This window comes from Megalops cyprinoides, chromosome 8 (assembly GCF_013368585.1).
Source record: "Megalops cyprinoides isolate fMegCyp1 chromosome 8, fMegCyp1.pri, whole genome shotgun sequence".
In the NCBI taxonomy this organism is placed as follows: Eukaryota; Metazoa; Chordata; class Actinopteri; order Elopiformes; family Megalopidae; genus Megalops; species Megalops cyprinoides.
Window position 1 is genome coordinate 11,408,013 of NC_050590.1, and position 22,309 is coordinate 11,430,321.

Here is a 22,309-nt window from a genome sequence, read left to right on the forward strand (position 1 = left end):
CCACCCCCCGCCCCCGCCCACTGCCTGCCTACGGAGGCACACAGTGCCAACAGAGATCTCAGTCAGGACTGCCTGTGTGGCCCGCAGGTCCCTCTGTGTCCACATGGACCCTCTCTCTCTCTCTCTTCGTTTTCCTCTTTCTGCCATGCTCCAGGGCAAGGCTCACCGGAGTCGCTGGCGTGTCTGTGCTGGGCGGAGGAACAGCACCACAGGGTCTGCACACCTCCTGCACTGCTCCTAGTGTCCTAAGCAGCTGACCCCTCTGGGACCTGCCTGCCCATTGGACAGGTCAGTTCTCATCACTGCAAATGTCGCTGACTCTGCCGTCACTCGGACTGGTGTGCAGACAGCCCACATGCATAGGACGCTTGTCAGCTTACTGGGGAAGATGGATTAAGATGGAGGGGGCGGGGTTTGCCTCAACTGAAAGTACATGACATGTCTGTCTATGCCTACGATTCCCTCAAACTCATTACACCTTTGCCGATCACATGCCAAGTCAAATCCATCTAACGTGGCCATATTGTTTTACTTCCCGGGTATTATTTCAGCTGAAAATTTAAGCATCTGTGCTTGATTTAGACTTAATTAACGTGTGTGCATCCACGCTTGCTTTGCTGCCAACAGTCAAGCCTTGAGTCAGAGCTGAGCGCACCATATGTGCAGGAGATTTTAATGTACCACACACACAGCTGACACGAAACCTAATAAATGACAGAGGATTTTATTTCAAGTGCTTTTTTGATTATCACCAAATGTTGCTGACTATGCGGTCCTCGTGCCACTGTGGAAGCAATGATTATACAAGTGTGTATCTTCAGTAATGGAGGCTGGCCTGTCTCCTCCATGTCAGGGTATGACTGTTGAGTCCTGGTTACTGCCACCCTTCCCCAGCATATCCTGTCCTCTGTCTAGAAAGTAACTCACCCCTTCTCTGTGGGTACTGCCTTTTTTCTGTCCACAGCCCAGGGAGTCCAACAAGACGCAGAGGACACAACATGGTCAGAGTAGCCAGCCTGGATGTGGGCGCTGGGAAGTAGAGGGTACATATGAAAGCTGAAAGCCAAACGACCCCTATCGGAAACATGGCTATGCCCTGTGCTGTGTTGCATGCTTCTCCCCAGAGCCTTGCGAAGAAATGTTAGAAAAACACACACGTAGTGATCAGTGGGGCAGTGCGTAAGTGATGCAACCGTAAACAGGAATGACCCCAGGCTTCAGCAGTTGCACATTAATTAAGATGAAATGTGGCAAGTCTCATGCATGACAACATTTACAGTACACAAATACACAAGGGGACATTTTCAGTATGTACATTTCGATACTAGATATAAAGGGGAACAGAATAGGACATCATGTTCCGGCACATTATCCCTGTGGAGGCGACGTTTCACATGTAAATTTGGATCCTCTGCAGTATAGGGGACCTTCATTTCAGTGTAGCTACAATCAAGGAGATTTCTAATCCTTTCTCTTGCTCCATTCTCTTTCTCTTTAGCTCTCTGAGCATATTCTGTTGGTCAGACGGTGAAGTGCTTTCTATCATTAAAGCCAGCCTCTTTTGTGATGTGTTTGTGTAACAGTAAGCCTGGAGGATCTTCTGAAAAGCAGCACAGGCTTGCATTAGTGCATAGAGGTGATTTGCACATTAACCATAATGTGAATAGATTAGATTAGACTAAACTGGACCTGAATTCCATTATCATAGCAAATGATTCTTGGAAATTGTCTCATGATTCATCAAAATGTTTACTTGCAAATGCCATTCGGACGAATATACAAATTTCCCAAGGTCAGAAAAGTAATTTTTTGGTATTCTTTGTGTTCTACCACAGCAAAGCTAGCAAGCATGAGAGCACAATATCAAATCATAAGCACAGGGCATACAGTGTGTGCATGATTTTGGGTGATGGGCCAGGGTTGTGTAAGGCCCTGTCTGACCCCGTTCGGCTTCAGCTGACAAAGATGATTTCACTTGGAGGCGAAGACTGCTGCTGAGATTACTCACTGACTAACAGGGCTGGAGAGACAATAAAGAGCCAGATTCACATGGCCAAAGCACGCATGTTATAAACACTGGCTTGTAAATTCAAGGCTGAAAGGATAGGCGGATATTCAGCCAGTATTTATTTTTCATTAAAAATAATAGTATAGTTAAAAAAATGTTCTGGAGACCAACCCTGGTTGTCAATAGCTGGAGCAGCAACTTAATGATAAATGCCTTCTATGAATGTCAAGGAAGAGTCATCACAAAGGTCGAGCACAAATTTTCCATCATCCATTTTGTCCAATAAACAGACTGTCAGGGTGAGAAGTTGCGTGCAGGACAGTGTGTGGCTCTGAGAGGTGGTATTGCGTAAGCTTACGGGGATGTGATTGATTTTGACAGCTGTCAATCACTCTGGTCTTGACTGTTCACTGCTGGTGTGGTCTTACCACCTCGCTTTGGGGTGTGAGAAAGGAGCGCCGGATGCTGAAATATGACACTGTGACTGAGGCACAGATACACTGCTATTTAATCAGATGGTGTGGTATGATATTTTTGTGTGGCTTGTGTAACTGTTCTGTTCAGTCAGATGACGTAAGATGTACTGGACCAGGCATTGCGCAACAAGTCAGTGTGGTCAGGTGACGTCTGACAGTCTGTTCAGGATCCCTTCCTGTGTGATGGTGAAAGGGGTGTCTGTGTACATCAATGCAGCCTGACCTGATACTAACATCTCCAGGCAGCTTGTCACATACATCCACAGGCTTGTCTGCTGGGTGGAGCACAGTTAGGTCTCCTGTGGGATTCTTGTGGTTCCAGCTCTGGGTCTCAACATGAATCCAGTCAGGGAGTCATCTGTATAAAGCTCGCAAACTCAGAACCTCCTGTAAGGAAAGCCAGGGTATCTGAATGGAACAAGCAGAAATGCTAATGAAGTATGTGCAAGCATATCACGGCAGGAAAGAAATGTCCGTGTGATCAGTTTTAATGGGGGCAATGAGGTCTGGTTGTTTAAGTCAAGTTGGCAAACAGGATTAGAGTCACTTTGAGTCATCTGCCACCTAATCTAATTCACGCCACGATGAAGAGGAACTGTAGCTCGTTTAAAAGATCATTCCAAGCTGCTGTTGGACAGAAATCCACTGCTGGCCTGCAGCTGAGGGGACTGACGTCACTTGTCTGAGGGAGTGGTTGGGTACGGCTGTGATCTGAGGCATAGAGACAGCATTGGGGATTGAGGCGTCACGAGTTGTGATGGACTCTGATGGAGAGCAACACTCCTTCCACTCCCTTTTCCTTCATAATTGAATTAAACAAGAGCACACTGGACTCTAAAATGACACAATGAGAGAGGGTGACAGGAGGTGTTTGGGGTTCAAGCATTGGCAAGGAGGTCGTTTATCAGCTCATCCGTGGCGTATTTAGAGTGTTTTGAGGGAGGGGGGATGTCTCCTAAGATGTCTCTGTTTACAACACACGAAGCCTGCAAAAATCCTATCTGAGCATTTCAAACACAAAACTAATTTGAAAAGATATATTAGTACCCTGACGGGAAAAGAATTGGAGAGTTTTCTCATTAAAGACTTCATTACAGTGAGCTCGGTTCCTCCTCTGGGCTGTCTAATTATTCCATAGCCCACAGCTCTGTACTGGGATCATGAAGAGGCAATGGACTGCTGGAGCTGACAGAGAGGAGACCAAGACAGGAATGGCCACAGTTAGTCATTCCTATGTCCACAGAACATCACAAGAGGATCCAGGGTTGCACATACCCCCCCCCCTCCCCGCCCCTTACAAATCCCTCATACACTCCAAGAACACCCAGGTATTTTTAATCAGATGCTTATGTTTCCGTCTGTTTCTGTTTATTTCAGATTTTGTTATGTCTGCGGCAGCTTTGAGTAAATGTTGACTTCCAGTGGCCACATGGTGAAGAGACATGCAGCTCCATTCCCACAGTCCCTTCTCCTTTGTCTGAGACAAGAGACTGCAGCCAGTCTTCCCTTTTGTCACTTAAACCATGCCGGTAGATTCACACAGCAGACGACAACATTGTTATAATGATGCCACGAGAGCAGTGACATCACAAGACAACGGTTGCCAGGTCAGTCAGTCATTGTTGACGGCAACAGACTGACAGTGTGTGGTAGGGGAATGGTGGGGGGGGAGGAGGTGGAGACGTATTCCCTTGGATAGTTAGCGGCCAAGTGAAGGCCAGTGAGAGTAATGCATGGTGAGCACAGATGACCGCAGGGGAGATGCGCTGCTCATATGTGTGTTCCAGTGGGTGGGCCTGTGAGTCCTACACATCGCCATGCCGGCAGGCTGTCTGGGTGTCTCAGCTGTGCTGGTCTATTTTTCAGGTGGGCAGATTAGCCCCCACCTCTCTCTTGAAGCTGCTCTGCCAAGAGTCACCTGGATCTGTTCATGCGCATGACTTCATCTGCGCCCTCCAAATCAACCAGAATGCCCTTGCAGCACTGTCTGGATAATCTCTTGACAGTTTGATTTTAATTACTCGCAGCATGCATTAAGCATCCATTGACTGTGCGCTCACAATTGTGAGGGGAGTGTGGTGTTAGCATATAGATTGCCCTGCACCGGTGATCATGAGCACATGCACAAAGTCATATTTAGGCTAACCCAGGTAGAAAATGGGCAGGACCTCACCCACCTACCCAACAGCACCTGTCACAGAGGTATAGAGGCCTCTGCTTCTGTTTGTGATGGCATTCAGGTAGGACAGGTTTTTAATATCTCACTGTAGCTTCACTCCTGGTGCATGTGTGGTCTCCATTTGTGACCTGTGGGATCAGGAAGGACTGGGGTGGACTGGGTCAGTATTTTTGGATCAAGCAGAGGAGGATTAGATCACTGTTTCGGGACTGTCCTCTTTAGGGTTCCAGAGAGGCTCCTCTCTCTCCCTGCACCTGGTTTTCATATACAATCAGGATTTTTCATGGTTGCTGTTTGGCTTTACCGTTTCAAAAGCTTTCGACAGGAGATTTCAGGCTTCATTTCCCACTTCTTACTTATTTTTATCCTAACCCCCCTTCTCATCATTACATCAAATTAGGTAGACATCAAAACAATCCAGCATTGTTTCAGACTTCTTTTTGTCATGTATGATTGCTGCGGAGACATATAATTTTTCTGTGACTAGACTTTACTGTTCAAACATGCATCACTTCAAGAAGCAAGTATTATAGTTTTATTTTTAATGCTTTCAGGCAGATAAGACTGGTTCTCTGTCTTTATCATTTAGTTGTACTGGGGTGAAATTAGGCTCTGACAAACATTCATGCTCTACATTGTTTTGGTGACTGAGCAGTGCTTATGTAAGCTTTAGCATTATCTATTAGAGTGGATGCTTGTGTTTGTAGGTGTGGGCGTCTGCATCTCATCAGCGGAAACAGAAGGAGTTGCTAAACCCTGGGCCAAGCCCAGGAGTAGGGACAGCTGACAGCATCCAATTAGAGTAGGAACAAATGTTACATAACAGAAAGGACATGGGCAGGTATCTGCTTCCTATTAAGCAGCTGGTATGTGCTGTTTTGTGAGCAGCAGCACAATATAACAACACTGAATTGTTGCCCAGTCTTAGTGTACTACATGACATGATGTCCCCAGTCCCCAGAAAACTCCCTATTTGTGAATCAGAATCCAAAAGACCCTTCATAAGGACTGAAGCAGGGTAATGAAGTCAGAGGTCAGTGAGGTGGGGGCTTTGTCCACTGAGGGCATTGTCAATGTTTAATTCCCGTCTCCATACCTCACCCTGATACCCCCTCCCCTTTGACCCCATTTTCACCGTCACTCATCCCTTCACCCTGTGACCCCGGCCTCACGGTGTGCATTCATCCTCCCCACCGCGCCCGCTCACAGGAACCCAGCTGAAAAAGAATTTTCCGGTTATCGCCTCCCATTTGACTGCAGCCAGTGCTAACTTATTGTGCGATTTCTCTCGGGCCAGTGTTCTAAATCAGGCAGAGAGATAGGGAGGGAGGGGTGGAGACAAAAAGACTGAGGTAGGGAGCGAAAAAGAGAGGAAGAGAGATGAGGCAGAAAGAGAAAGAAAGGGGAGTGGCTTAGGAAATCAGAAGCTCATGCACCAGTCATCTTGCATAACTCACCTTATGCTCGACTTCAGAGAATTGTATTCTTATGGAATTTTGCCTCTGGTACATCATTCAGTCAGCATTTCTGTAGTTATGAACATTTCCTTTAATGTTTTAGACTGACGTCTTGTAGCAGTTGTATGCTGTTGCTCTCGATTGTCGTAGCAGTTTCATTTATATGCCTTTTCAGTATGGCACTATGGTTATTGTAAGACTGTGATGTTTTTGTGCAAATGTGATGTTTTCTGGATCCACAGTGCTGTTCATGTGGCCTTTTATATACAGTAATGCATCATGCTTTAAAAGTCAGTCTGAATGAGAGCATCTATGAAAACATGAATGCAATGTAAACAAATTTGTTCTATACTTCAACAAAAATGACTCATGATAAATTTCTTGTTGTATATTCCACCATACATCCATTTGTGTTGGTTAGTATTACATTATCTGCCCCTTGCAATATGGACACAAGCTCGTGCATGTGAGCTGACCCATGCTTTTTCATTTCTGAAGAATATTCCTTTTTAACAATTCATGTTTTAACACATCATGTTTGCACCATCTGGTAAGAGCCAGTCCTCATTTTTGTACATATGTTTCTCTAGATGTAGCTGCCATGTGTTTTTTGAAAAAAAAAAAGATTCATAATTGAATTCTCAGGGAATTAGCTATCATTAAAGGCTTTCGCTACAGGGAAATTTTATATTGAAGGAAAGCACTCCAGGAGAAGAGCGGGATGTACAAGGGGACAGCTCTACATGGCCTCTGACAAATCTGTTTGTGGTGATAAATGGCTGCGCTGACCTGTGTGACAGGAGATGTTTGCTCAGACCTGCCTGGACAGATCCGTCCAACGACTGCTTTGTATCCCTCCCCTTGTGCTGCCAGTCACCACTGTGACTCACTGCGGAGCGTCGAGACGCAAAACATACCACTGACCCTCTCCTCTTTAGACCAGGACTTTCTTGTCCTCTGCCTGGCAGGGAGTCGCATGGCTCATCTCTGTGTGCATGGTGAAGACTGAGGAACTGGATCGTAGCCTCTGACCTGACCTCCATGCAACTATCTGCCTGTCATTCCTGCAGCTGTCTATGCCTGAGGGCTGTTGAATTAGTTATGGTGAAAGTACAGTGCTTCATATAAATAGTGTAGTATAAACAGTAGTTTTAGCACAATTACTAATAGTCTTTATGGGAGTAGTCTTTTTTTTCAAGAAAGTTTCTATTTTGACATCAGGTTTTGACTGCCTTCCTAAAGCCATGTTGACAGATTAAAACTTCTAGTACTAGTACTTCTACTCGACAGTCTTATCTTGGTATTGGAGCACATTATTCATATTCATGTAATCTTTTACATGTAAAGTGAAGATAAGTGTGTGTTTCTCTGGCACATGAATGTTGAGGATTAGAGGGGTTTACATGTGTATGACATGTGCTCACAAGCCCCTGTCTCTGGCAGGACTGTTTGCTGAATGCACCACAAATCAAACTGCCATGCTGTGCTTTCTGTGACTCACACCAAAAAAGGCAATGCTTTAGTCACATTTGGTGTGACATTTTCTTACAATAATGTGCTTTGTGCATATGTACAGTTCTACACGATTAAGTCAATCTCGGTTTCTGCGAGTGGGGGCATGCTTCCTTGCATGCAAGAGGTTTTGTGTGTGTGTGTGTGTGTGTGTGTGTGTGTGTGTGTGTGTGTGTGTGTGTGTGTGTGCGTGTGATATAAAGTGACAGAGAGAAAGAACAAGGGATGTGCATGCATGGGAGCTCTGTTAATGGGTGTGGCTTTAAGATATTTATTTTTTAAATAAATTATATCAGATTTTACAGCGTATTGCAAAACAAATGTCTGCATGTTAAGGCATGGAAATCCTGTTGATCAGAGGCCCAACAAAGACAGCTGTGTTAAATCTGGGAAGTAGTTGAGTAAACTGTATGAAATCCTAAATGAAATCCTTTTCTTTAGGCTGAAACACTTGCCATCATTATTTGACCCCAGTCCAGTATTTACATCAGCACTTAATCCTAGTATCTGCTCAGCTCTACACAAACAGTTCGACTGGTTGATCAGATTGCAGACGACTTCTTCAGGACAGATATTGAACTGGGAATGTACGGTTAGCTCATATGTTATTTCTAAAACTCTTGTATGTGACTGTATTTTGCACAACAGAGTGCAAGTCCCTGTAGGATGCTCCTGGTTTCTGATCCTTTGGGAAGCTGTTCCTCTGGGAATATAAATAATTGTGGTGATGCTCTTTGTCCTGATGAATATGTGTCCTCTCAGGTTCTGCTCCTTTTTATTTTACAGATTTTTTTTTCTCATCGATGAGAAAAGCCAGTTGCAGTTTTGAAACAGATTTAAAGGTACCAAGAATTCCCTCCTTCACACCCCTAAGAAAGTCCAGAGAGTTAGTTTTAGAATATGTTACAATGCCTTTTAATATCAAGGGATGAGCACATCATCAATCCTTCAAACATAAACAAACAGTTTGAGAGATTAATTCCCAGATGATTGAGAGATCACAAAATGGCAGCCTTGACAAAAGATTTGTAGTTTGATCAGAACAGCTGCCTGGGCAAAAAGACCTGATCTGGGCAATTGGTCTATACTGTTATCAGTGGCGCATGGATTGTTTTTTTTCTCAGAAGCAGACAAATATCGTTCGTTTCCTTCCTAATACAAAGCACACGTTTATTCATACAGTGCTTGAGGATATTTGTAAGGTTATAGTAACTATAATAAGTCATAATACAAGCCAAGTGTTGTGTACAAAGTGGGAATCTCACAATTATTTTACATTACGAGACGTATTTTGTGACCCTTGTGTCACAGTTCAGTCCCGGTCATCAGAGCTGAGCACAGGCACCGAAGCCTCCGGCTGCGAGTAACATTCTGACACGTCACGTGCGTCTGTCACTGCCAGACTCCCTTTTGAATTTGAGAGACGCTGATCTGAATCAATGGCGAGTAATATCGGGGAACGAATCACGGGACGCCAGGGAACGTCATAAAACCGAACTCTCAATCCAGCCCCATGCAGGATTGGATGAATTAAAACAGAACTGGTCAGAGAAAGACGGTCAAACCTGTTGACTCCACAGCTTTCCCGTCACTCATTAACCTGCTCGACGAAGAAGAGCTGTCCGTCAGCACTGGTGCTGAAACTCTTAAATCAAAGTGGGACGATTTAGGCGGAGCGCAAGGAATAAGCCGCTTTGGAGTTTCTCAGTGCTTATTTTAACACGTACATATTTGTCTATCAGACTAATTTGGATCAACACAGCTGGATTGTCGTAAACGCAATCCACTACTCCAGTACGACAAGGCACCTACTTCTGTCCCGAATTACGGAATCTTTAGACCACAGGTTAATTAAAGAGGACCATCGGAAGTGCCACAACAATGGCTTTCATGGTAAAACACATGGTCGGGGGACAATTGAAGAACCTTACCGGAGGTTTGGGAGAAGAGAAATCCGAAGGAGAAAAGTCTGAAGCCGCCGCGCAAGGAATGACTCAGGAAGAGTTTGAGCAATACCAGCAGCAGTTAGTGGAGGAAAAGTAAGAATAAACTAACCATTCATTCTTCATTTTAAGTGTTACCTTGGCGCTGTATTACGATCGTAACAAACTAATTTTGGTGCCCATTTGGAAAGGGTTATGCGTAGCTATGATATGTTTGAGCGCTGCAATCTTTTTGGCGCGTTTTTCATTGCCTTCTCCATCAGCGCGGGCTCTTCCTGTGCATCAGGATGATCCCCTTCACCTGACCACCGCTGAGGATCAACTCTCGCGTGTGGAATCCCCGTTACGTTCCAAGCAATATATAGATAACGTCTTTTTTTTTTTTTGACTGTAAGGAGAAATATCTGGCAACAGCACCCTTGTATCAACGGAAATCTCGAAGGTCTTATCGTTGATATCATTTAATGCAATCTATCTGTGTTATTCTCTAGAGGCCAGATACACTCACGCACTGTATGGCCAGATAACACGAATACATTTCCAGAAGTTACATTAGGAAGTATTTCATATGGTAATATGCATATGAGGAGAAATGTGTCAAATCACATTTGCGTTTTAAAGCATCGTAGTAAAAAGTAATTTATTCGTTCATCTGTGTTTTATTTGAAAACAAATTAACAAAGAGGTTAATTAAATTTCTCTTCATTCTTCAGATGTAGAAGAAGAATTTACTATTGAGGATCCGATAACTGATCAATTATATACGATGTATACGACTGCTGTGCCTAGGTAAAACGGTGACTAATAAAAGACTGTATAGCAATATTAAACAATCCGTGACATTTAAGTGAATAATGAAGAATATGTAGCATGTACAAAACTGTATATACAAAAATTGAAGACTGAAAATTGCACCTTAGCGAATTCAATAGGCAGCTAGGAGAAGTGTATTTGATAAATTAAAGAAAAACGTAGCAGTGTGTGTTCAGTAACGAAACTACAAAAAGATGCGCAGAAATTTAAAACTATTTGAGTTGTAATCCACCTTGTCTCAAACAATGGTCAGTTATTCACATAGATTTGCACACCTATGTGTGGATATTATTTATTTATGTATTTGTTCATCCATTCAATCTCTTAGAATACCATATTCTTGATTCCAAGTAACAGCAGTCCTTAAATACTGAAGTGATGGTGAACTTGGTAGATCTTTTCTGTGGTCTTTTCCACCATTATAATTCCCTTAAAAATCCTTTCTCGAAAGCCAGTGCAGTTCATATAGAAATGTTACCCTGAGTCATGTATGTACTTACCTACAGCCTACAGTGTGCATACGAGAAACACTTGCCATGGACTTCATACTGGAATTGCTTTAAAAGGTGGAATTTCAGTCCTGTCCCGTTATTCTGTTGATAGTAATGTGAGTGGTCTACAGTCTCTGGTGAGACTTCAGGCTAGAGTAGGGTTTCCCTTGAAAAGCAAACCCTACAGGCAGCCACATATCACCCTAATATAGTAGGTCAACCTGTGGATGTGAATTAGGGACAGACTTTTGCTGGGAGCAACCACGCTAAATAGCTCCATGCAGCAATGACCTTGAGCTTCATCCTACATCATCATCATGCAGGGAGCTTTGTGTAAGAGTTGTGACTATTTCCTTCCAGTTCCAGCCTACTGCTGTATGTGGAGTGAAAACCAAACCAAGCTTAATGGTGTAAATATGCAAGACATACCATGACACATCATAAATAGCCATACATTGACCTCCTGAGCCTACACTTAACTATATCCTCTGGAAGTATAGCATAATAAGATCTGTGTGTGTGTGTGTGTGTGTGTGTGTGTGTGTGTGTGTGTGTGTGTGTGTAAAATTGGCCCTGGGGTCTGGTCAACTTTGGCTCCACAGAGGGAGAGGGAGGGGCAGTGGGCATGGCGTGGGATGGTTCTTACTATGACCTGACAGGAGGGGGCTGCTCACCAGTTTGCATTGCAGATTTCTCCTTCCAAATTGCAGATAACATGATGTCACAAAGATTGATAGAATCAGTTTGTGCTTATGGGTCCTGTAGCTATTAGACCCCCATGCACCCATCAATCATTTAAGGCTTAAAATACACACTCACCAAATGTCCATAATTCCAGATTCCTACAGTATATTGCTATGTCTGGATAGGACCAGTATTGACTGCTCTTGACTGCCCTCTTCTGGTGATACAGAATATGAGGAGACTGTGACACCAGTACTTTCAGACAGAAAGACCTGATAAAATAATTTAAATAAATAAATAAATAATCCACGGCACAGATATTTTCAAAACATTTTTTTCCATAGCAAACACAGTTATTTCTTGGCTTTCCCTCTAAGATTAGTTGTGGAGAATGGAGCATAGAAGAGATCCTGGGTCTGTTTGCAGCTATAATGACAGAGGTGGATCAAATTCAGCCAGTTTTAGTTGGCGGAATTCCTAACCTTCTTCAATGTGCAATTTGCTGCACTGTTCTGTATTGTTCTTCCTTGTGTTGTTCTATGCTTCACTTTGCTGTGTTGCTTTGTGCTGTGCTTTGGTGGCTTATTCTTTGCTTCATTTTGGTGTATTTTCTGTCTTGTACTTTGCTGTGTCCTTCTGTCCTCTGCTGTGTTCACTTTTATGAGTTGTCCTGTCCTGTCCTTTGCTGGCTTGCTCTGCTCTGTCCATCATTTGTCAGTCCTGAGTTGTTAGTATTGAAATGCTGTTCTGTTTTAGCCTGTAATGTGCTAAGTTGGATTTGTACTGTATTGAGACTTTGTACTGCTGCATTGGGTTACCGTTGAACCATACTGCGATGTGTTAACCTGTGTAGTACTTGGCAGAGCAAGTGTTGGCTTCTTGGTAAATCTGACCTGGGTTCTGTCATATTATGTTGTGCTGGCTGGAGTTGTAATATGCTTTGTTATTTTGCAGTAAGCAGACTTTATGTCTAAAGGCATGTTCCATTTATTGTTTCAAAAGCAATAATTACTACAGCCTTTGAGCTGTTGAGTTGTGTTGATTGTCTTTCCTTAGACTACAGTACCTCCTTGTTGAAGAAGAAGCTGAAGTGAGGTTATTTTTCCAAACATCTCAATAATATTCTATTGCTTTGGTGGTTAGGAACCCAACACAAAAGCTCACACCATTTGCAAAGTATCAGACAACTGTCCGCCCACAATTTTTTTTTTTGGAGTGCATGCATTACTAACAAGGGTGTTCAATTTCGTAATTTTGAATGCAAGCGTCTGGACTAGATTTTGAAATTTCCCGGCTGTTATTTATTGGATGGCAGTTATAATTACTACAATGGTTTTTTGTCAAGGTGTGCAATATGCATAATATTCTGTGGTAGGTTTGTTGATATCTAATTCCAGCAATTTATTTGCTGAGGTGTAGATTTGATTGACAGAGGCTTTTGCTAAGAAACTTCAGCAAATGCTTTTTTTTCCAGGAAAAAAAAAATGTGAGGTTGCTGTGATTATCCCACCTCTAGTCAGAAAGACATACTCATATGTGCATCCACATGCAATGAGGATTGCTCATATGAAGTCTGTCAAACAAAAAAGTACCGCCTCTCATAGACAAACATAAAATATACATCCTTTTCATCTACACATCTCTGCTTCAAGCATCATGGCATGCTCTGTGTGTGTGTGTGTGTGTGTGTGTGTGTGTGTGTGTGTGTGTGTGTGTGTGTGTGTGTGTGTGTGTTTGTGTAGTTGGGTATTCCAAATATTAAGTTTTACTTTTTTCAACACAGGATGGAACGTGATGCCAGCTTTGCCCAGAAAAAGGCCGAACGTGCAACAGTCAGGACTCACTTCCGTGAGAAGTACAGGCTGCCAAAAGTAAATAATGAATTTATTCATGTGTTTTCCATCTGAACTTCCTAAGGCCTGGTAAATGGCTTACTGGTTTATTTTGAATAGTTTAATGTGCAACACCTCTGGGAAAGAACTTATCACCTTTTTTAGTGTTACGAGCCATTTCCTGATGGAGTTTTCATCTGTTGCTGCTGTGCTTATTTCAAAAACGTAGAAGCCTATTTCTCCCTCTCTCGCTATGCTTCCTCTCCTATCTCCCTTCCTTCTCCCATTTTCCCTCTTTTGTGGTATTTTCACCGCTTCCTTTTTCCTCTCCTAGAATGAGCTGGATGAGACTCAGATCCAGCAGGCAGGCAGCGATGTGGAGCTGCCCACAGAGTTGGCCAAGATGATTGCTGAGGACAACCAAGAGGAGGAGAAGAAACAGTCTGTCATCGGGCAGCTGACCAATATTCAGAACGTGGACCTGGACCAGCTGAAGGACAAAGCCCAATCCACACTGGAGGACCTCAAACAATCTGCTGAGAAATGTACCATTATGTGATCTGTCTACCTCAGATAATACACTGTACACACATGTGAACATGTTCAGTATTCATGCATACACATTTAGTTCTGAGGTTAGTTTATGATAGACATATATACAATTGGCCCATGCAACAAGATATGTACTCACACTTGTACACTTACTCATGCTCAGAATCAGGTGAGATGTCAGTTATAGACAAATATTTGTGTAGCCATACAAGTGTGTATGGATTACACAGATGCAAACACACTCTGATGTATCATTTAGCTAGTACACAGATATTCAGGGGGTCTCCAATCACTGATAACTACACATCTCCCCAGGGACACATGCTAATATGCTCCTGAGTAGAATGTGATAACACATAAACTGATGTAGTCATTAACAGAATAATACAAAATACATTCATGGATAAATTCAACATATTGTTTTTAAAGGTATCTAAAATATGTATTGGGTTCACTTATATTTTAAAGATAAGAATTATAAGATATAAATTAAGGTATAATTTATAATATAAGCTATAAATGAATGCTTATAATTTTTCTTTAACCCCACAGGCCTTTATCTGATGTCTTGCTGTGCTCATTGACTTACTCTGGGGTGTGCAGTGCCACTCATGGCCCTACTGCAGTCCACAGACATGACCTCTGACCTTTCCATCCTCCTTTGTGGCTCCTAGTCCCAATCATAGACCTCTCCCTTTCAGTGCTGCCATTTCGTGCTGATGGTTTAGTGTTATTTAGTTGCTGTGAAGTGTCAAGTGTTGTCCTTAAGAAGGCCATGCTCTGGCTGAAAGTGTTGCTTGTATTGTTTTAAAAATATAAACTCACACAAAATCTTTGGTGTTGTTAGTATTGTCCTTTCCTACAGAGTGCAATAAATATATTTGTATTTTTGTGCAAGTAAGGGCACCTTTGTCACAGCTTTCATATTTCACAGTATACACATTTGATAATATGACAATACTGTGAATTGTGTGTTTATTCTCTTGAGATAATTAATAAAAAATATTTAGCTTGTGTCATGATCTGTATTGGGGGAAAATTAAATAGAGTTTTTTTTTTAATGGTACACATCTGTGTGAGTGGGGCCACAAATGAATGTGGACTTGTCCCCTCAGAACTCTACACTGGAAAACAGTAAATTAGAATAACGGCACCAGTGTGTATATTGGAGACATGTATTGTGGTGCTCTGTTTAAGCATAGGGAATTACTAATAAAAGAAGTATTACGTAAAACGTATAGCTCTCACAGATGCTATTTATATATTGACAAAGTATTTAAATATTGAGAAAACCCTTCAACATTTTAAACATCTATATGTTTAAACAAGGTGTAAGTGTGCCGTTTTAAATATGGCTAACTACTGGAATATTTATCTAAGTATAGATTTTCTCTGTCTTTATTATTTTTGTAATCTGTTCACTGATTAACGGGTATGTCATTTTATTGAGTACCACCAATATTTAAGAGATTTATATTTTCCAAGCTTTCTCATCCTAAAGTTTCTGAACACAAGGGGGTGCCATAAATACAGTTGTAATATACTTAGTGAAAAGTTATAATTTGTCACTGGCTCTGAAGGAATCACAGTGTCGCAATCCAGCACGCTATTCAAGTACTACTGAGCAGTCCGTCTTTATAAACACAATGAGACAAAGGCTACAATCTCAAGACGAGATACATAAACTTTCTCTGTACGTCGTAAGACTTAAAAGTGGAAAGACAAGGAATAGTCATTATTGTATTGTGTAGTCATTTTTGTATTTATAAAAATGTAGAGGATTGCAAAAAAGCCAAATAAAAAGCATAAATACAGCTAAACGACCAATACTTGCAGCTAATATTGTTATTAGCAATATGAATTTATGAGAAAATGACTATGTTTTCATAATAGATGTAAACTTTGCTTTTAATCGCCGTCAGTCTGCTTGTTATGAAAATGTGAATATCTTCACATTTGGTGGGCACATTCGTTAATTTCTTCATGTAAACGTTAGTAGGACAGAAAAAAAACGAATTATTATTACAGTTGTTTGTTATTCTTCACATGACACATCAAATAATGAAAAAATCACTTTTATTTAATTAGTATTGTTGTTTTAACAGCCGCCAAAAAGTCCATCCATATTCCTGGGCATTTCCTCTTGTAGTTCAGTTTTGTCGGTGACATTCGCGCAGCCATCTGGCGCTGTACGAACGTGGCCCCGTTTTCCCAGAAGGAAGTTTAAAACTTTGTTTTATAAAATAGCCAAAGGGCTTGGGTGTTGCTGTGGCTTTTTCATCGCTTTTAGAAAAAAATAAAGCTAGTTTCCATCTCAATGGCACGGAGGCCTGTCTCTATTGGGAGTTTTCAAGTGTGGTGTGAAAGGCGAGAGCTGTAAAATATATTGATGCTGAAACCCTTCTCTATTGACAGGCTGCAAGGCGTGAACAATCTTCAGGCCTGGAAAGACGCTGGGCCAGTGCATGGCCAATCTGACACAAAAGGGTGAAACGGGCCAGAAAATACTATTCTCTTCCATTCAATCCTATCAATCAGAGTTTTAAACCTTCCAGAATGGAGAGAGAGAGAGAGAGAGAGGGGGGGGGGGGGGGGAGGAGATGGGGAATTGAGGATGGCAATACTGTTTGTGTGCATGTGATGTGTTTAAAAGGTATTTTGCAATCATTTCACAGTAAGAAGTTGTTCCTTAGGTTTTGCTCATCGGTTTATCGTTAATCAGAAACAGATTTGTTTTATGCGCTTTAATATAGAGCGGTGGGCTACAGATGTGAGCTTCTAGCTGTGGAATGCTTTCTGTCGGCCGCTTTAGGGCTCGTGCTCTCCTAGACCCCCTCGGCCCCCCCCTTTGCGAGCTTTTTTTAATCATCCGAAGGACAAGAAAGTTGAGGGAGACCACACAGGTTGCGAGTTTCATAAAATTTATAAACATTTTATCCTGTATGTGACGTGCAGATTGCCAAAAACTGGAGTTGCTATGGAAATGAATCCCATGGCTGACTCCTCAGACGGCCAATTGTGGAGCAGGACTGTAAATGAGAGAGAGAGAGGGGATTTGCTTTTTCTGTTTTCAGAGGAGGGGGGTTACGGGGAAAAGCTAAACGAAGCGTGAAGCGTAACAGTGAGTGGAACAAAGGCACAGGTAGCGGGAGAAACGACGACAGTGAAGGGAGGGGGAGAGAGAAAAGGGAGGGAGAGAAGAAAAACAGACGAGAGAGAGATGGATGCGTCCTGGTGAGAAAGTGCACAATCTGTGTCCCATAAAACCGAAACAAATCGATGTTTTCTACTCATGACAACAGTCGAGGATGTGGACAGTGCCGGACAGAGGGAGGTGAAGTTTGGATTTATTTTCTTTCTCGCTTTTTTTGTCAAACTGAACTTCGTTGCTGTTTTCATTCTGGGGGTATTCGTGATAGTACAAGAACAGTGTGGAGAACTCGTATAAGTGTAGTGATTTTGACCCGCTGCTGACTGCAGTTACCTTCCCCCATCCTGCAACAGGCTGTTCTGTGATTCTAATCTGTCAAGACGACTTTAGGGGCGGGAGGAATGAGTCCGTCTGGACTGCATGCAAGCCAGTTTTCTTTTTGCTGGTATTTTTTTAAAACATGAAGACGCAATGCAATCCAATTCATCGGCATACTACTGGACGCGTGTTCTCAGAGGATTTCTAAAATAAACTTTCTCTGTTAAGTGGAGGAACAGAGCCGCACCACTGAACTAGAGAGCACGTTGTAAGAATGAAGACTTGGTGTAGTGCTCTGGCGCTTCTCGGTTGGGTACTTGTAGTGCTTGATGCCCAGTATATCTGCTGGCAAGCCCTACTCAGATGCCAACAAGAGAAAGACTGTGAACTGGCTTATAACCAATACCTAGTCGCGTGCGAAGATAATATCCGAGGGAACAGGCGACAGTGTCCCAGCCATTGCATCAGTGCCTTGGTGAGACTAAACCAGACCCGCAACGGACCAGACCTAGAGACGTGCGACTGTGGGCAGGACACCCAATGCAGGAGGGCAAAACGGGCGATCGAACCCTGTCTTCCTCGACGGTATCCAGGAGACGCAGCCAGGATAGGATGCACAGAGGCCCGCCAGCGTTGTGAGGAGGAGCCGGGATGCCACTCTACCCTGACAGCCTACCTGTCAAACTGTGGACAACTTTTCAATGGTAGGAAATGCACGACGAAGTGCAAGACCACAATTCAGCAAATGCTCTTCATCCCTAACGGCATGCTGCTGAACCGCTGCGTGTGTGATGGCGTGGAGAGACCCTTTTGCGAGGTGGTAAAGGAGAACATGGGGAAACTTTGCGCCATTGGAGACCACGGCGTCTCCACAGCCTACGGGGAAATGGACGACATATACGAGGATGAGGACTATGAACTGAAAACAGACAGAGAGGACTTCCACCCTGAATCGGGAGTGTCTTTCTCGAGCTCTACCCAGTTATCTCCTCATGTTACATTGTTACAAGGGATTCTGTTGCTGACATTTTGCTGGATTAGACCTTTCTAAGCGCACACGTGAAGTTGCATCTTCAGGTGTTTGTATAGTGCACTGCCTATATACGGAATACCGGTATCCGACTGTGGAAGAATACCGTGTAGCCTACTTGTGAAAATGTTATTACAAGAGCAGATTTGTTTGGGGATAGATTTGTATCGGAGCGGACACAGTTTTTCCAATAAACTGAACGCGCATATTTTTGTTTTCTTGTGAATGGATATTCGCTTGGATATATAAAAGACGGATGGGTCCTCTGCTTTAGTTGTTCTTTGACTCAGTGTGGTGATCAATCCCAAATCATCCTCGGAATCTCCTCAGGCGCGAAGGAAACGGGTGGCTGGCAATCAAGCCTTCGCAAGAAGACTTAGGCTTGCGTCAGAACGATTAAAGGGCTGCTTATATGGTGGGAATTGAACCAAACTCATCTGCTTATTGGGACACGCAAAACATAGGGTTCGTTTACACTCCTGCCCCCTTTTTCCTTTCCTCCTTGTTTTGTTTCGTTTCAGTGGTTCTTGAAGTGTGTGGCTTTATTAAGACTTTAGATAAACATTGGAGCGTTCTCACTCTTGTTTACTCTTCTCTCTGCACTTCAGCGCTTGGGCATTGTAGCCATCACACTTCAAATATTTGTGGTGAACCGCGAGAGAACAGGCGAGGTTCTGGGATCAAGTAGTTAAATTAACTGAAGTGCCTCTTCGGTAGCCCCCACCCATTTCATTCTCAATCTCTCCCTGTTTTATTGAAAAGTCTTCTACAATTGACCACCCCCACACACACACCCCCGCGCGCCTTTACTGAGCGTGCTTGTAGTAGAGTGAGGGTACGCGAGGCGCCTCGGTAGTTTGTTGACGTTTGTATTTACCAGTGTAACTGACAGTTAACCAAAAATAAATGCAAAAAAAAAAAAAAAACCCACGGCGCCTTAGTTCCTGAGTGCAGGCTATGTATAAATATAAAATAATATTGCATCATTCAGTTGAAAGGCATTGATCTGTCGAACACTTGAACCTAATGAATTGCTAACACTATTTTTATTTTTTTATTTATGATTTTCTCATCCATTCTCATTTGTGATTATCGTGTGTCAGTGTTTTTTTTTCGATTTTGCATTTTAAGATAAGGGAAGTCAAGACCCGTTATTGTCAAAAGAACCAGTATTTACTGACGTACCAACAGAGTATTATCTGTAAATACCATTGGATTTTTTTTAATTTGTAGAGCAAATCTGATATTTTCTTTACTGTCTCTTTACAATGAATTCCTGTGTCTGTCAATGAGTTATTTTTCTTGTTTTAACAGACAATGTCGTGTAAAAGTGTAAATGTGTAACTTCAACAACATAAAGTATTTTTGTGTACAGAAAATAATAGATATTTATGTTCTCAAAAGAAATACTGAATTAAATAATGAAATAAGAGGGAATATCTGATGAAATGTGTGATCCGTTTGGTTAAAAAAAAACACTACAATCGTCACAGTAATTAGTTCTGTCATCTTTTTTTTTTAACACGGACTACAGACGCACCGCAACGCTGTAATTAGTTGGCTGAGGTAATCTGTCATGCAATCTACACTGCATCCAAATCTCTGAACACACTGCCGGCGCCACAGGTAGCTAAAGACGGAAACGGCACGACTGATTTAAAATTCCTCACAATCGTCTGTTTACATCTCTGTGTGAGCTGAATTGTATTGACCAAAATCTGCCCTCAACACGATGCTTAAACTGTGTTTTCAACTGCAAATATACACCCCCACCCCTTCAAGCTTGCTTCAATGGAGGGGAACCTACGGAGTTCAGACAAGAGCCAAATAGGGAATATTGCACAAGTCAGGCGTTTGCCAGGCGACCCAGTATACAGATATGGTGTATAGACTCAGGGTGCTAGTAGGGCATCGTGGACATCTGATACTCTTAGACACAAGTTATTGGCTGGTGGAGGTATGAATTCCATGCTAGCTATTTTCAATATTGTTTAGCATTTCATGTACAGTTTACAATGCTTGTGCATGTCGTCTGCTGTCCCTGCATAAATACGTTGGGCAAAGCCCAATGCTGTCTCTTAAGTCACAAAAAGGATGAAAATATAACTTTATTGGAGGGTTTTTTACTGTGTTGGTTGTTGGATACGCAACTCAGTTTTACAATACTGAGTTACACAATACTGACACTGTACAACATAACCTTTGGACAGTTTTTATGTCTGGCATTCAGAGTTCATTCCTGTGCTTTGATTACAGCAAAAAGGATTTGATTATTAGCGCACACATCTCCTGAGCTCTTTAGAAATAGGAGCGTAATCAGTAACTGCTTGAATGTATTTCCTCGTTACCTCCCGGACAGGGACTGTTCTCTAACATTTCTGATTTCCTCATAGACATGCAGGCTGGTTTTGCAGAAACTTGTGTGTAGCTTACTGAGCAGAGGGAACTCCTTCCTTCTTCATTCTCTCCTTCCAACTACTAGCATGGAGCTTAAACTGCTGTTATATCCCCCCACCCCCCCTCTTAAAACATGGCTGCCCAGAGACCCTCCGCTCAGCTTCTGGGAGCTCAGTCAAAACAAACATGAGCGGAGGAGGCTGTGGTGGGTGGGGGAGGGAAGGGGCATACAGAGGCAGTAGTGTGCTGTATCCTATTTTTTTATGTGTTTTTATTGAATGTTTCTCTGCAACAAACTCCAGTTTTTCCCCGTTGTGAGCATTTGTGAACCTGGGAAAGGGAGACGGGTGGCTTTGTCTCTCATCAGTACAATGTCCTATTCATGACTGCAGAGTTTCCCCAGGGTGAATAGTCGGTGCGGCTGTGTGGGGGTGGGCTGGAGTTGGGGGGGGGGGGTTAGCACTCATGGCTCCATAAGGATTAACCCCCCTACCCCCACATAACCCTCTTTTTTCCTTCTTGATGCAACTCTACCTCTCTCTCATTAACTGTATCAACAGACCCAGTGGAGAGAGAAAGATGGAGGGGTGGGGGTGTGCAAGTGCACTTGATGGAGCTACAGTGAAACATAGGCTAATTAAAACCACAATAGCAGTGAGGAGCTGGGTTTAGGTTGGGGGGGGGGGGGGGGGGTGGAGAACAGTGGTACTCCGTATGTCTGTTCTCAGAAGTTAGTCCTCCATTCCTTCTGTGGAGTACCTGAGAGTACTCTCCCTGAATGAGCTCCAGAGCAGATGTAAAGCAATATTATGTACCGTATCGTTTCCCTTTCAGTGGAGAAAAGTGTTGTGCCGCTAATCACACAAGACATTCTCACTTTATGATTGTACTGGTAGTAATTCTGCAAGCACGAGAGGGTGTGGAGCTGTGGCTCGCACAATGTCACCATGTAAACTGTGATTTGGTATATGCGAGCGCAAAGAAAGTGTAAACAAGCCCTGCGAAGAAACTGCGGAGGCTCACCGTTGTTGAGATCTCACGTCGTCTGTGCCAGCCCTAACCAAATAAAAAATAAAGAGTAAATAAACAAGCTGAAAGCCACACTTTTCCTTGTGGAAGTGGCTCGACCTAGCTCCCCCTTGAGCGGTAGCGGTTAGCCTTCCTGTGTGGAGAGTGTGGTGAGGGTGCGGTAAGCCTGAAGCGTGTGGAGCGTATGTTCAGAGCCCTGATGAAGTGGAGGGACTGACAGGCTTTTAAAGCTTTCTCTTTGTCAGTCAAGGAAATTTCTTTTCTATCTGAATACAAAGCAGCTTTTTGTCATCTGAAACCACTCTTCATTACAGGGTTGGAGAGCCAAACTTGTAAACTTAATTCATCTTGCTGAAGAGCTAACAGCAAGAACTCACTCAAACTGAGACAGAGATATGCAGAATTGAGAGAACTGTCAAATAGACAGTAGTGATGTT

General features: G+C 42.9%; 2 protein-coding genes across 2 annotated transcripts; both read left to right on the plus strand.

The window, feature by feature from the left end:
* The first annotated feature begins 9,222 nt into the window (after positions 1–9,222).
* cplx3a (complexin 3a) lies at positions 9,223–14,256 on the plus strand. The gene is made up of 3 exons (XM_036535702.1): positions 9,223–9,671; positions 13,347–13,434; positions 13,730–14,256. The coding sequence occupies exons 1-3, from the start codon at positions 9,514–9,516 to the stop codon at positions 13,952–13,954; spliced, it is 471 nt and encodes a 156-aa protein (XP_036391595.1). The 5' UTR covers positions 9,223–9,513; the 3' UTR covers positions 13,955–14,256.
* A 3,434-nt stretch (positions 14,257–17,690) lies between these two features.
* LOC118782278 (growth arrest-specific protein 1-like) lies at positions 17,691–18,923 on the plus strand. The gene has a single exon (XM_036535587.1). The coding sequence runs from the start codon at positions 17,691–17,693 to the stop codon at positions 18,465–18,467; it is 777 nt and encodes a 258-aa protein (XP_036391480.1). The 3' UTR covers positions 18,468–18,923.
* Positions 18,924–22,309: the final 3,386 nt, after the last annotated feature.